The sequence below is a fragment of the Lissotriton vulgaris genome, chromosome 3_1, assembly GCF_964263255.1.
Source record: "Lissotriton vulgaris chromosome 3_1, aLisVul1.2, whole genome shotgun sequence".
NCBI lineage: Eukaryota > Metazoa > Chordata > Amphibia > Caudata > Salamandridae > Lissotriton > Lissotriton vulgaris.
The window spans coordinates 1,091,976,389-1,091,992,295 of NC_141689.1; the positions used below are offsets into that span (position 1 = coordinate 1,091,976,389).

The following is a 15,907-nucleotide window of genomic DNA, read 5'->3' on the forward strand; positions in this document are numbered from 1 at the left end:
GGCAATAAATCAACTTTCTGAACTGTGATGCAGGATGCAGGGCTTTCTGTTTTAAAGCCCTTCCTTGCCATTGTAGTCTATGGTTGTATGCACTCTGTAGGCCCGTGACGCAATCTGCTGTATGGTTTCGGGCTTCAGAGACGTCATCCCTGCGTTATTTCAGACATCCATAATTCAAAGGCATAGATCCCACCCTTTCGTCATACTTGAGAGTGGATGCAAACATGTCTGATCTGGTGACTTGTTCTTGGTAATGGTAAAGTGTTTGCGAGCTAATGTTGTGTTATGTTTATTGTGCTGAGACCCCTCATCACGCTAACCTCCCCCACTGTGACACCCAGGCCCTCCCAGCAGATTGCTCACTCTGTTAGAAGTGGAGCTGCTGTATTTGTTCCCCCCCAAAATGGATCCAAAAACAAGCAGGGTTCTTGTTCCCTTGTGAAGTTGATCCAAATATGCGAGTCAAGCTAGGCGAGATATATGTGTTTACAGTGGAAAGTTCTCTGATGTATGACATTACATCTTGCCATGTCTTCATACCCCTTAGTAAATACTGATGCCAAAAATATGGGTTGACTTGCAAACAATGAATGTTAAAAAAACATTAAGGGAATACATTTCAGTGGTTCAGTTCCTCTCTTATTTCACATGGTTTACTTAAGCGCTATTTATTTTATAATTTTGGTGTTTATCAGCGTTTTTGTCTGTGCAACCTTTGAGGCTTGAGCCATGGCAGGTGTTTATGAGGGGCTTTGATTGAGCGCGCAGGCTGAAGCCAAACAATGTGCATGTCAGTGGGTTGGCCTCTCATCAGAGCACACAAAACAATGTTTATGTATTCCATTTTAAACTGAAATTCTGTGGTTATGTGTGTGAAGGGGTGCACAGATGTCAAAATATTTGCAAGACAAAAGTAAGAGAAATTAAAGTGCTTACATTTTAGGGAGTTCAGTGCATGTTTGGGGCGGTGAAGTGACAGAGATGCGAGGAAGTGCGTTCGGGGAAGAGTGAGAAGAGGATGCTGAAGAGGAAAGAGAGGTGGTTGAAGATGTGCAGATGGACAACATATGCAGAAATAGATATCTCACATAAAGCACACATAGCTGAAGGCCAAAACTCCTTCCACAGGCCTCAATGCTATTTAATTCACAGACTCAAAGTTTCTGAAATGAAACATGTCCAATGTTAATTACTTATAACAAATCATTGTTGTTACTCATTTATCTTAAATAGCTAACACCCATTGACAAAGTCAATCATACTGACAGGCTTTAGGTGTATGTCAGATTTTGTGTGATTTATCTGGATACAATTACTTCTCAGAGAAAAACAAAAATGTCGGTCAGGTGGAACACTATGGGAATCACAGAATTTTGTTTGACATGTTCCTTTATAGAGAGCCGCCACTTTGTTCATCCCACTTAACCGCATGCGCGCTACGGGTTTTCCCGCTGTGCGCTGACATTTGAAAATCGCGCGGTTCGTGACAAAGCCAGCTCGTCATCCGCGCAGCGCAGGTAACGCCCATGACGAGCTGGCTTTGTCATCCGCAGCGAAGGGGTTAAAGACCTGTCTGCACATATTTCTATAGGACTGGTTGCAGCCAGCAGCTCTGGGTGCTTCTCAAAGTCTGATTAGAACATATTTTTCAATGCTGCATGCAGTAAAGACACTGGACAAGCATACATTTTAAAGGACCAAAGTTGTCATACTGTGCAATTTACACATTACTGTAACTGTTGAACATATTAATGCAGAAAGATATGGGTCAGTTTTTAATGTGTTTAATATTTCAAGACTATACGCTCCAACTGCTTTATAAGCCTTGCTTTATCACTACATTCATTGCTTCAAATTGCACCATTTGCCAATCTTTTTTTAATTTCTTTCTCGGGAGAGGGACTCACCCTGGACCCCAGGTTTGTCTGTTGAACTTGTTCGCAGTGCTTGCTATATAAAAGTACTGCCCAACGTTTACACCCACCACTTTCAAATGTAACCAGCGGCCACAGCTTCCGATTGAGCCCTTGGTGACTATCCATGATCGGTAAGGCTGTCTTAGTTGTTCACAGAAGGTACAAAGATACTGTCAGTTGTGGAGCAATCTCAGGCAGCACAATCTTTAGGTGTGATCATCTGACAGATTGCCATAGCCAGAAATCGTTCCATGATTCTTCAGGTCACGTGCAAGATCAATTTATCTGACATAATTTACTGATTGTGATCCAATCTATGGCCAGTGGTGGATCTGCAGAAACCCTTTCTTGCAAATTTCTCTCCTTGCTAGCAGTGTTAGATAAAACACTAGCCTTTGCTACAGCTTCCTCATCCGCTTAGTAATACATGGGTCAGTCACCATTAAGATCAAAGTGAGTCTTACCTTGATCTTTGATTCATGATTTCACCAAGAGTTTTACTTACAACACCCCAGTATGCCTTTAGCCCCAGACACTCAACAAACATGTGTCTATCGTCATCTGCAAGGTAATTGCAACTCTTACAGCTTGGAATAACCAGTGTGAGCTTGGCTAGTCTCCAGTTTTATCTATGGAGAGTAAAGAAATGGTTTCCCTTTAGGGGAGCGGACTTTACAGTGGAATAAAGTAGACTTAGAGATACTTACCAAAGGTATTCTGATGCAAGCTCTGGTAAATCTGGACTCCACACATGAAATAGATCAGTCAGATTTTTTTCCTGGGCTTTGATGATTTCCCAGTATTAAAACGTAACTTCCTTCTGTAGCCTAACCGTATTCATTAAAATGTTGTCATGTGCTCAGCCATGTTCCCCTATCCATTTTTTGTGCTGACCACCATGAGCTCAGTTGAAGTTATTTAAATCTTGAGATTTTCCCATTTGTTGCTACATATATATCCTCCAAGTCCTCCTTGTCTAAAGTCTCCCCAGATGTTATAGCGAGCCAGTTCTGAGAGCCTCAATGAGCTTGTCGGTCAGATAAGTTGATGTTCCGAGGGAGTCTCATATTGGTGCTAGTGCTGCATAATGGATGGATGGAATGTTGCATAATGGATGGATGGAATGCTCAAATTAATCTCGGTAACTGGTAATTACTCAGGGCCAATTCCCAATCCATCGTTATTTTGCACACAATGTCACTTCAGTGTGGACACAGCTATATGCAAATCAGTCTTGTCCCAGCTCCAATCAAAACCGTCCAGCCCAAACTGCCAAGCCAGGTCCTTCCTGAACTGTAATACAAGCAACCCAGGGCTGGTTTCATCCTAGTTATGGCCTCATCAGCCAGGCGTGGTTGGGTTCCAGTGACACAGTGTGCACGGGACTCATGTTTGGGCATACCCATCTTACTTAGGGCGACACACTAAAGTATACAAAAAGTGATGGATGGAATGCTTGAATTATTCTCAGCCACTGGTAATTACTCTGGGCTGCAACCCAGTCCATTGTTATTTTGCAGACCATGTCATCTCAGTTTGGACCCAGCTACCTGCAAATCAGTCTTGACCCTGCTCCAATTGGAGCAGACCAGCCCAAATGTCTGAGCCAGTTCCTCCTTGAACAGAGTAATTACCAGTGGCTGAGATTAATTCAAGCATTTTATCTATCACTTTTTTTGTATCCATTATTGTGCCATTCTAAGTGGGACGGATATGCTCACACATGGGTCCCGTACACACTGTGCCACAGGAACCAAGCTGTACCAGACTGATGAGCCCATAACTGGGGGGAGTACGGTCCTGCTTGCTTGTGTTTCAATTCAGGAAGGACCTGGCTTGGCAGTTCAGCCTGGAGTGTTCTTATTGGAACAGGGTCAAGACTATAAGGCAGCTAGTGTAATTCTTGTTACAAAGTAGGGTTTAATGATCTGATAATGTCGCTGGCTTGTGTGTTACAGCCTTAACCATCCTAGTCATTTATTTATCCACCCAAAAATAATCAATATGGGAATGGTGCACATATGTTTTACTACAGAAAGGAAAACACCTTTGAGAGCCGACCTTCATACGCCAAACATACAACAATCCCAGATCCTGCATCATATTTGCCAGCTGCCGTCTTCATTTTGGAGTGGATGTATAACTGCTCTTGGTGGTTCCATCTAAATCCTTACCCCAAACAAAATTACAAACTCATCCTATGAGAATTATATCCATATCAGTTTGGCCCATAATATCCAACACATATCCATTTCGAGCACCCCGTTTTTAAAATGGGCATGAACCATCTCCCTGAACTATCCGTTCTCTACTCTATGAGCTCAGTATGAGAATTCTTCTTAATAATAATAGCTACTCCTTTTGTACCCCCATATGATCTGAGCTGACTATGTTTTGTACCCAGCAGCACGTTTTAAATCAGGTCCTACATTCAGTCCTATCTAGATGTGATTCCTGGAGAATAATTACATGTGAGTTAGACCTCTGTAAAAATTCTCCTACCACATTGCAGACATTTACATTCCAAGTAACCACCTCAATCAGTCTACCCATACTGCCTAAAAATCTGCCCTCCCTTAACCCTACTTCTCATAAGGCAGTCAATGGTACTATGCACTCTGGTGAGATATATTAATGACCTCTTTTTCCCCCTTAGTGATGCATCCCACCCCTGCCCTCCCCGAGGAAACCTCCCTACCTTAAAAAGCATTATCTTCTTCCCTGTTGGGATCACCATGGGAGGAAATAGCAGTTACACATAGTATAATTATTAGTGCTTTATAGAGTCATAAATCAAAAGCTAAAACTTAACAACAAATCCTTTTAACTTACTCAAACATTTTAAAGAAACTTAAATAAACACACTATACAGCTATCAATGATTGCCAACTGAGCTTTATTTTTTAATTAATTCCTCCTCCTCACCAACTACCCTTCTGTTATGCATCTCATTCTTCTGCATAACTTTTATTTAGGCTAGAAATGTTAGCCGGGCTTTCTACCCCTACTGTATTCAACTCATCCATTTTACATCCCTGCTTCTGCTGCCTACGTGGAGAAGTGTGGCTCACTGGTTAGAGGAGGCAGACCTGGAAACAGAGGTCAGCCCGGGACCAGGGTTCAATTCCCGATCCGGCGGGGTCTTGAGTCCTAAAAATTTCCATGGACTCGAGAATTTTCGCTCCGGTGCCTACTCGATTCACTGGTTCACACTCTGCGACTCTGGGCAATAGCTTGCTTAATCTCCACAACGGCCCCTCGCGGCGGGATGCCTGGCTTTCACCTTGTGGATTCCCTGCCGGGGTTATCACACAGGGGAATACGAGGACGGGTTCCCTAAGCAAGCGCTTAGAAACCGCTCGGTGATTTGCGCTATATTAATTCCTGTACATTTACATTTACGTGCTGTAGTCCTGCCAATGTTCGGGCTGACCCAATAGTTAAAGCTACCACTTGTTAATGGGGCATCTTTCCGGGCCCTACTCAAGATTAACTCCTATGTGAAACAGGCTAAAGAAATTAAAGTTTTGCATGAAATTGTATGGTTTTTACTACGCCCATAAGGATCTCTATGAACTCTCTGTACATCCACTTCTAGACCTAAAGCTGACCTATCATCTAAGAGACCTGCCCTCAGAAGATTGATTACAAAATCTTTTAGGTTGCTACTTTCTGCTCCCACTGGGAAACCTAGTATTTTCAGATTATTCTTCCAGGAATGTGCCTCAATCTTCTCTTTATCTTCTATTAGCTGCCTATTTTGGAGATTCAAGCATTCCATGTCTTGCATATTGTTCTGAAGGGTATAATTTACAATCTCCATAATATCTGTCTTTAAGCATAGGATTAAGCATCTCAGGTCTGCACTGGACTTGCTTAATCGGTCTTCGGGATTTCCGTTTATATCACAACTTTCCAATTATATACACATTTCTATCTCCTGGGGGAGCTTCCCATTAAACACTGCCGGTCTGGGGGATTGCATGCAGTTAATTCTCTTGCTGATGGGAATATCTGCTCCTCCGTTAGTGTCCTGAGGTAGGGTCTGGGAGGAAGTCTAGGAGTAAGTCTGCGCTGTGCACTCACTTGTTGTACGTACCCTTCCTCGCCCTGCTTTCCTCCTTACATTCCCTCCTTCCTCTCTCCTTCCTGTTCTCCTCCGTGTTCATAAGCTCAAAGAATGAGCTTAAAGAGGGTGTTGTTTTTTTAATAAAACAATTCCCATTTGTTCTCATAGCTCTTTCTTTAGTATTTTAAGGCCTTGGTGAATTTCTTTATAGAGTGTTAGAAAGTTTCTTAGCTGTGTGTGGTTTTCAAACAACAGTATCCTTATGAGCCTTTTTACTCCTAACCTCACCGACTCCAGTCTCCTCTGAAATACAGACCTCAATGAGTATCTGTTCCACACTGCTGCTATTGTAATGGCCGGTCTTTCTGTTCCTAATACCCTTCCTCCCCTATATACATCAGTACTATACACCCCCTCCCCATTAAGAGCTCACCTGGAGTCTGTCTCAAAATTGAATAGGGGTATCTTGTCCCCTGTAAATTCATCAAGAGGTACCTGAAAATGTGTTCCTAGAGCATCTGTCTTTCGGGGGGCAAAAACGATCCTCTTTTTATCTCCAGACACCTGCCAACCCCTATCGCAAAATCCAGCACCCTGCATGTGCTGACTCTACCTAGATTTCTCTGTTGCAGTTTGTCCCGCCTCAGCAAGTGAGCCAACCGAGCCCAGCAGGAGCTGCAAGGAACTTCGCACATCCAGCCCCATGCACTCAGATACTGACAAGTTACGGTAGGAAGTTTCCCTCTTAATCAAACATCAAGCGCCCTATGCCAAATCTATTGTGGTAAATTGAAGGTCATTTTCACAGCCGGCCGGCACCAGTCCTTAGGTCTAAGCATTCCTCCATGTGGGTCTCAAAGTGGCATCAACCGGACACAATTTTTCCTCCCAATTACAAGCACCCCGCCATGAGGGATGGCGATTGTGGTGTGCTACATGGGAAATGGGCTGGCTGGCTGTGCAGGCTACACAGTTCCTATTGGATCAGTATCAAGTCTGATTTGCAAGTGGCTGATATCTGTCTGGATTTGCACAGGGGTCTATAAAATAGGCAGGAATGCAGCTTCAGTAATTACCAATGGCTAAAATGTATCTAAGGGGGGTAGCACAGATATCCCAGAGGTCTACATGACAAAAAACATGATTTATGTCTGAGACTCACAATTCTTTTAGGTTACAATTATCATGTTTCTCCAGGTTTTTCACTCTGATGAAAGGAAAACATTACATATGTGATTTCTGTCACAATCTCACTAGGTGTTTTCAAACGGGGCTTCTAATGTGAGAGATTACGAAACTCCAATCTATCCGGTCTACCATTGGATGAGAGTGAGGGACCAATGCCTGCATAACAGCTTCAACAAACATGTCTCACAACACTGCTTTCCCAGTTTTCTCTTTTTAACTACCTAAGACCAACAAATATTCATACCGCCCTAGGTACCCTTTTCCATTCTGCAACTGTTTCCAAATGATCTTCATTTGAAATAATAATTCTAATTTCCAGAGCTATAAAATGTACATGTTCATGCTGTTCATTGCATTTATATGAACAGACTACATAGGGCCAACATTTCTATTCTACAGATTAAAAGGTATACATATTCAGATATTCATCAGCACGGTATGATGTTATACATGCGCAACGTTGTCAGAGTGGTTCACTGGCTTGCATTGGATGATAATGGGCCAGCACTGGGGTATAGAAGGCCATGAGAGTGTGATGTTTAAAGTTGAGCTGATGTTAAGTATTCACCTATTGCTGTAATATTGGGCATTTGTTGTGTCAGATTGGGTAGGCATTGTTAGATATTGCCACAGTGTTGCATGATCTTGGTGCACCGCTGTGTTGTCAGATGGGTGTATGTGGGCAAACACTGTATATTAAGACAAGTGTTTCTACAGAACCTACCTAATGGTCTGAAAAGTTCATTTATAGCCCCATTTAAAATGTACCACTCAAGCAGAGACGTGCCTCTCTGATTATGTGCACAGGCACTTAGCTCTTTTTGGTCAACACCTTCCAAGAGATGTTATAGTGAATGCTTGCAAGTATTTTCTATCCTGGTTTATTCTATGTACAACAAAAATGAACGCAGAACTTGTCAGACCATCAGTGTATACAATGCATACACATTGTGATAATATAATGTGCCTTGCACTACATGTAGAGGCATGTTAAATCCCTAAGACAAAAGGATTTTTACAACTATAAAGCCAGATTTATTGACTTCGTTAGTAATTGTTTAGGGACCACTAGCAGAACATTATGTTAGTTTGTTAAATTACCTTGAAAGTTTTCATCCGTTCACTGAACGTATACACATTGAAAATACAACACATGAAAAATCTCAAACCAATGTAGAAAAAAAGAGTGAAATAAAATAAATGAATTGGCACAAAAACTCATTAAGAAGAACTGGAGTTATGATCCTTTAAGTTCTAGGTGAAAATACCGCAAAAAAGCACAAATTACCACTATGTCTGTAATGAATACACACCACACCTCCGGAGAGTCATTCACAGTCTTGTGGCCCTGGTCACTTGCAGAAAGACACATTTGGTCTAGGCAGAATTATGCCAACTGTCTAAAAGTGAGGCCTTCACTAAAGTAAATTATAATCCCACTTTACCATTAAAGAGCCTTTAAAATTAAAATTCAGTTGAGTGGAAGAAGAATTTCGCTATCTGTTCCCAAACCAAATCACTTATTAAGGTAACCTAGTGTTAGTCTATGGGGGAAATCGCTCTACCACAGTGAAAAATGACTTTCAGGAGTTTTCACCGCCAGAGCATGTAAATCTTAAGCACACATGTCCTACTTTTAAATTCCATGCACTCAGTCCTGTGAGCCCTGTAAGCCTTTACGAGCTTACCTTGAGGGTGAATTACAGAATTTAAAATGAATATTTAGACCTAGCAAAAGGTTTACTTTTCCAGGTTGAAGTTGCAGTTTAAGACTGCACTACAAGCTGTAGTGGTAGGCCTGAGACATGTTTTCCAGTTCTAATTCAATGGGTGGCATGATGAGATAATGGATCCATTAAGAAACACAAGACTCCAAATGATTCTTTCTTTAATGGACTGATGAGAATTAAGGAATGAATATTCTTCTTCTTTTTTTTAAAAATATTTTTATTACATTTTGTTATATTTTTCCCAAGAATTCCAATACATGTTACAGTACACATATTTCAAAATACACATTAGTAAACACAAAAAAAAAGCAAAAAGAAATAGCAATATAAACAGATAAACCTATTTAATCCGCCCGCTCTACTTTCCTGTAGCAAATATATAATTCCCTCCTCCAATTTCAGTGCTGGAGAGCTCTCCCCTAACCTGCCCTATTCTTCCATTGCTCAATGGGCAGCCATATTATTATTCTTTGAATTTTGGAAAGACAGAATAAAGATGGACTATTACATGCTAATTTTCTTCTAAAATTGGATTTTACTTAAAACCCAACTGTTTGCGTTAAGCCGACACTGAACGTACTATCTGGAAACTGTTTTTTTAGGTCACTAAGAGTTAGGAAGGGCAAAGATGCACCTGCTCTATCCGGAGGTATTGAATAGCCAGTTTGATAAGGTGTTGATACATACTGTATCTTGAAATTGTCGTCAGAGAAACTTTTGTATTGGCACATGTTCCGTTTTTTACAAACCTAAAAACAAAATAGCCCTTAACATTACCACTCTTTGAATGACTCTTTTGTGTTTCTGCTGCTAACACGGTTTGCAGGACAAGGTAGGGCAATGGGGATGCATGCTCTATGTGGGGACCAAGGCTTTCCAGAGACTATAAACAAGAGAATAACTAAAGCCTGGGAGGAAGGCAGGACTGAAGCAGGTTGGAAGAGGCAGTGAATATGAATGTGGAAGTCTGCAAGGAAAACTATGTAACTAACACTAGTACAAAGAGCAGGAAGGTAAAAGCAGAGAAACAATAGACAAACTATCACAAAATATGGTTTGTCTGCTCCTCTGAAGTGAAATCTCTGTGAGGTAAAACACATCTTACAAGAAGGCAAGGAGCAGAATATTCTCACAGAGTTCAGGGAGACACTCAGCACCTCCAATGGAAAAGGAGCACTGGGTGGTTCTCTGTGCCAAAGGCACATGCCTTAGACTCTAACTGACACCATTGGAAGCAAAGAAAATCAGGATAATAATATAAACACACATGATAAAGGAGAACTATGGAAGGTACGCAGAAAAACGAACTGGCTTCAGGGAAAATTTGGACTGGAATAGGGGTCAGGGGTAGGACTGGGAATTCACAGGACTTTAAATCTGCACATTAGGACACAATATAAGGAATCTAAATGTACAAGGCAGGTTTGGATGTGTGCAGTCAAAACTAGGGGCAAGACAAATAGGCAGAACAAAGAGTCAAGATAAACAAGAGTCAGGGAACAGTGACAATAACTAATCAAAACAGGAACATGGAAATAAACAACAATGAAAATTCAAATCAAAGCCAAGCCTGGAATCTAACTGCAGGATCGAACAGAGAGCAAGGAGACACAGCAGAAAGGTCAGTTGTGATCCTCCTCACTCCTGGTTCACCAATGAGAAAACGCAGGAGGTTCAGGGGAGGAGCACATGTGCTGGGAGAGAGTCAGGTGCAAGGAATCAACCAGGTGCAAGGAAATAGGGAACCACCAATGACGAGAATTGAGAATTGGGACTTGCAAAGGGGTAGTACTGAAAAACCAGCAGACACAAGAAAGGACACAGGGAAGCCAGGAACGGAATACAGGTTGGTGCCAAGCGAATGAAAAGTCCAGAAGGCAGATGTAAAGTGATCAGAAAATCTGTGTGAGCCAGAAATCAAGATAGAGAGTAGAACACCAACACCAGGGCTTAATCAGGGCAGGGTCTATAGACAGAAAAGACTATAGGGACCATTATGTATCAAGAAGGTAGTGCAGTAGCCTGAACTGGAATATTAGGTTTATCTGGGCAAGGTGTGGATGTGTATTTCATCTCATACAGGGATGAAGGGCGGGACGCCAGAGGGCCCTTGAGAGTGTCACCTACTGGCCGAATAGCAAAATCCTATGGGTGAAGGCTTGTAACACCTAGACAGCTGTGATTTCAGTGCATATGGTTCAGTGCACCGTGTGTTATATCAGTGCAGTTCAGCATTGCGACAACAGAGGGTGACACTGCCAATAAAGCTGAGTCTGCCTTGCTCCACCCATGAAATGCCGTCCCAACGCAAAGTAACGCAAGACAGATCTATGTGCTGCCTTGCATCAATTTATTTAAACCTGGACATACATTTTATTTCAGTGCTTCATTCAAAAAGTGACATGCCCTTATTGAAAATGTTAGTAAATCTAGGGCTAGTCAATAACTTTGCAAATCTTGTTTGCAAAGGTGCTGCAGATAACGGAACGGAGAGAAGCTGACGCCTTTTCAGGGTGGTGTCTGCGTTCAAAAATGCTAATGTGGGCACCTACAAATCGGAGTAGGTCAAGAAACAAGATTTGCAAAGTTATTGACTAATTCAGGACTTTTTCAAGCGCATCCACTTGGGAACACTGTTTGCACACTACAACTCCCAGTAGGCCGTAGTGTTGCGGCCCCGCCCAGTGAGGAAGGTGTTAAAAAGACGATGTGTGTAATCTACAGCGCTTGCAATGGTCATCTTTGTTGCCACTGAAGAAAGGATTTTGTATCCTGAAACGCGTCTGGCGGAACGAATTTTGAAATGCTGCTTGTGAAATGATCCTGCTGGCCAGGTGTCCAATAAAAGATATGAGAGCATTATATTCTCCTGGGTGGCCTCACTCCGAATGGGTTTCCTGAGTGTTTGGATGCTCTAACCAGACTTTGACAAGCACCCACACCTGCTGGCTGCAACCAATCATATAGAAATATGTACTGACAGGTCTTTAAGTGGGATGAAAAAAGCAAGGGCTCTCTATAAAGGACCATGTTGAATACATTTCTGTGATTCCCATAGTGTGCCACCTGACTGCTATTTTGGGTTCTCACTGAAAAGTAATTGAATCCAGATAAATGGCACAACAACTGAGCTACACCTAAAGCCTGTCAGTATGATTGGCTTTGTCAATGGGTGTTGGATGTTTAAGCTGTTTAAGATAAATGAGTAACAACAATGATTTGTTCTAAATAATTAACATTGGAAATTTTTCATTTCTGAAATTGTGAGTTTGTGCATTAAACAGAAGTGAGGCCTGTGGAAGGTGTGCTTTATGTGAGGTGTATTTCTGCATATGTTGTCCATCTTCACATTTGCAACCACCTCTCTTTCCTCCTCAGCATCCTCTTTTCACACTTCCCCGAATGCACTTCCTCACATCCCTGTCACTTCAACGCCCCCAAACATGCTCTGCACTCCCTCAAATGTAAGCACTTTAATTTCTCTTACTCTTGCCTTGCAAATATTTTGACATCTGTGTACCCCTTCACACACATTTCCACAGAATTTCAGTTGCAAATGTAATACATAAACATTGATTTACGTGCTCTGCAGAGAGGCCAACCCACTGACACGCACTTTGTTTGGCTTCAGCCTTAGCGCCTCCGCGCTCAATCCAAGCTCCTCATAAACACCTGGCATAGCTCAAACCACAAAGTATGCACAGACAAAAAATACAGCTAAACAACAAAATTATAAAATAGCTAATGCTCGCGGAGTGCAAGATTTAGTAAAATATGTGAAATAAGAGAGGAACTGAATCACTGAAATGCATTCCTTAATGTTTTTTAACATTCATTGTTTGCAAGTCAATCCATGTTTTGGCATCAGTGTTAACTTAGGGGCATGAAGACATGGCAAGTTTTAATGTCATACATCCGAGAACTGTGCTCTGTAAGCACATATTTCTCGCCTTGCTTGACTCAGATATTTGGATCAACTTCGCAAGGGAACAAGAACTCTGCATGTTTTTGGATCCATTTCATGGGGGAACAAATGCAGCAGCTCCAACTTCTAACAGAGACAGCAATCTGCTGCGAGGGCTTGGGTGTCACAATGAGGAGGTTAGCGTGATGAGGGGGTCTCAGCACAATATACAGGTGGTGCAGAATACGGCAGCCCGGCTTGCTCTTAACAAACCGGCATGGACGCCTTCTACTCCCCTGCTGAATCAGTTACACTGGCTCCCGGTTAAGAAGCGAGCCATCTTTAAGATGCTCTGTGTGGCTTTTAGCTCATTACAAGGTAGGGGCCCGGCGTATTTCAGGAACAAAATTAGGTGGTATCAGCCTGTGCGACAACTAAGATCTGGTAATGCCAACTTTCTGTGCTCTCACAGAATACACAAGGTAAAGATGGGTGGGAAAGCCTTTTCCCATCTGGCAGCCAGCCATTGGAACAAACTACCACAAAACATCAGAGTCTGTAACAACATCACCATGTTCAAGAAACTTTAAAGACATGGCTCTATTAGTAGCACTTGCCCTGTCTGACCTCCTCCTCGAAGCGCCGAGAGATCCCTTTGGTGATGATTCATTGCGCTATATAAATCCACAAGTAAAGTAAATAACACATTAGCTTGCAAAAACGTACCATTACAGAGAACACGGTCCTAGATCAGACGTGCTTGCATCCACTCTCACGTATGACAAAAGGGTGGTATCTAAGCCGTTAAATGACCAACGTCTGAAATAACACAGGGATGAAGTCTCCGATGCCCGAAATCGTGATGCTTTTTGAGTCTCTGGCCTACAGAGTGCATACAACCGTAGACCAAAATGGCAAGGAAGGGCTTTAAAACAGAAAGCCCTGGGTGCTGCTTCACAGTTCAGAAAGTTCATTTACTGCCTGGCTTCCGTCTCCTGCTTCAGAGCAAGGCAGAGCAGGCAGCCTGAAACAGACAGCCCAGACTTAAATACTATGATTTATTTAGAGTTACAATCATATATCTAAGTAAATCAATGTATTTAACATGTTTTCATATAAATGTGTAGGAATTTCAGAAGGGCACATCCCCTGAGCCCTAATAGAGAAAAAATAACGTTTTCCTAACTATAAAGTAGTTTTATTTACTGGATAATTCATTTAATATGTATATGCAAAATAAGTGGGATTTGTACGATTGAACTTTTATACTAACATAGCTTTTGTCAGTACACTGTTTAGAAGTGAACTGACTTGTAACCAATCTTGCGAAACAACTGAAGGTGTTTTTTCCCAATTATTGTGAGGGCTCAGGGCTGAGCAGTTTCAAATTGAGGGTGTATATAGACAACTTGTATAATCTACATAGTCTGGTGTACTATCTTCAACGCCTAGAGTATGGTACTCCGCAAGAGATATATTCAACCTTAATTATTTTGTAACCTTCCCATTCTCTGCAAAGTACTTCAACTGTCTTGATAAGTAATTAATCTGATGCTTCAAAATTATTTAAAGAAAGCAGTGCCCAACTAATCTGAATCCTCAGTCTGCAATGTAACGTTTTAATTGTGCAGTTTTATATGCATCGCTTTTTAAATATGCTTTGATTTTTTACGCTTAAAAACAGGGCTCTCGGGTGAAAAACTGCACAGGGTAATGATGCTTCAAAATTATTTAAAGAAAGCAGTGTCCAACTAATCTGAATCCTCAGTCTGCAATGTAATGTTTTAATTGTGCAGTTTTATATGCATCGCTGATTCGCTTTTTAAATATGCTTTGTTTTTTTACGCTTAAAACAGGGCTCTCGGGTGAAAAACTGGAGAGGGTAATAAACAATTTCAATCTAAACTATCCCCAGGTTTCCAGTACACAAAATATGGCTGCCGTAGGAAAAGCGATAACAAAATGGTTCACCGCAGCTTCTGTGAAGCGAACAGAAAACCGAAGCCTATTCGCAGGATGTGCAACCTGCAAGAATGCACACAGCCACTGTGAGTACTCATATAGAATTGTCGTTCACCTCCAAATGAGTTGTAAAATGGGCAACAAGGCATTTCTGATCGATGGGAAATTCTAGAACTTTGGCTAGTTGAATTCCTTGACTTTCATTCACCCACTGAGAGCAGTGGGGATGTGACATCACATACCCTTTGACCTCCATTAGCATCACAGCCTTGACATCTGGTCTGAAGATTAGACCCATAACATCCTTCTATGTCCCTATGTGGGGATAGGGGAAGGACTGCAGAAAGTAGTAATTAGTTCAGAGCCCTGCTTTCTTTCTGTTCCTTCCTTTTTGACTCCAGAGATGAGATAGCAAGTGGTGTGCCACTTGCTACAAAGGGGACACGAGTCACACTTGAGCAGTATGAATCATTACGTCTAGCAATAGCTTCTATGTGAGTGTTTGCTCTTCTACGAATGAAGTACTGAACAAAGATGTAAACTGGCAGTATTGTTTTAGGCTTCATTGCATTCCTAGGAAACAGACTTTTTCGCAGTTAACCAAGTTTTTGTTAGGTGCATTTGAACACACACATATTGACCAGCTATAGATCCAGGAAATAAACACAGTTCTGAAGAAAATTAAATACATGACTTTTATAGGATGATTTGAGATTGTATATTGTATAAAGTCCTCCCACTGTGAGTTCTCAGGAAATTGCAGACCATAAATGAGTTCTGTGACTTGTAATCCTATGGATATGCTTGGCTGATGCACTGCTTGCCTTTCTGGGGAAACATCCATTACAACGCAGTCATTATGATGACCTACCTTTACAACGCAACTGTTACAACGCAACTGCCTTTACATCGCATGCCATTACAATGCATGCCATTACAATGCATGTCACTACAAAGCATTCCATTACAACACATACCATTACAATGCATTATAAGGTAAGTAATGAAGATTCTTTTAGTATTAGGGTGGGTATGGGTTTTGGGGTACATGGAAATAGTAATTTTCACTCCTACACTATCTAACACTTACCATACTGCTGCACTCACTAGAGTGGGTATAGTAATTTTTACCTCTACA

The 15,907-nt window shown here is 41.6% G+C and overlaps 1 protein-coding gene across 1 annotated transcript in view; it reads left to right on the top strand.

Annotated features, from left to right (window-relative positions):
• ADAMTS3 (ADAM metallopeptidase with thrombospondin type 1 motif 3) overlaps window positions 1-15,907 on the top strand; it is a 702,179-nt gene that overhangs the window by 603,367 nt on the left and 82,905 nt on the right. The window contains exon 19 of the mRNA XM_086961556.1: window positions 14,723-14,855. Within this exon, the coding sequence (XP_086817682.1) occupies window positions 14,723-14,855 (133 nt within the window). The remainder of the gene's footprint in view (window positions 1-14,722; window positions 14,856-15,907) is intronic.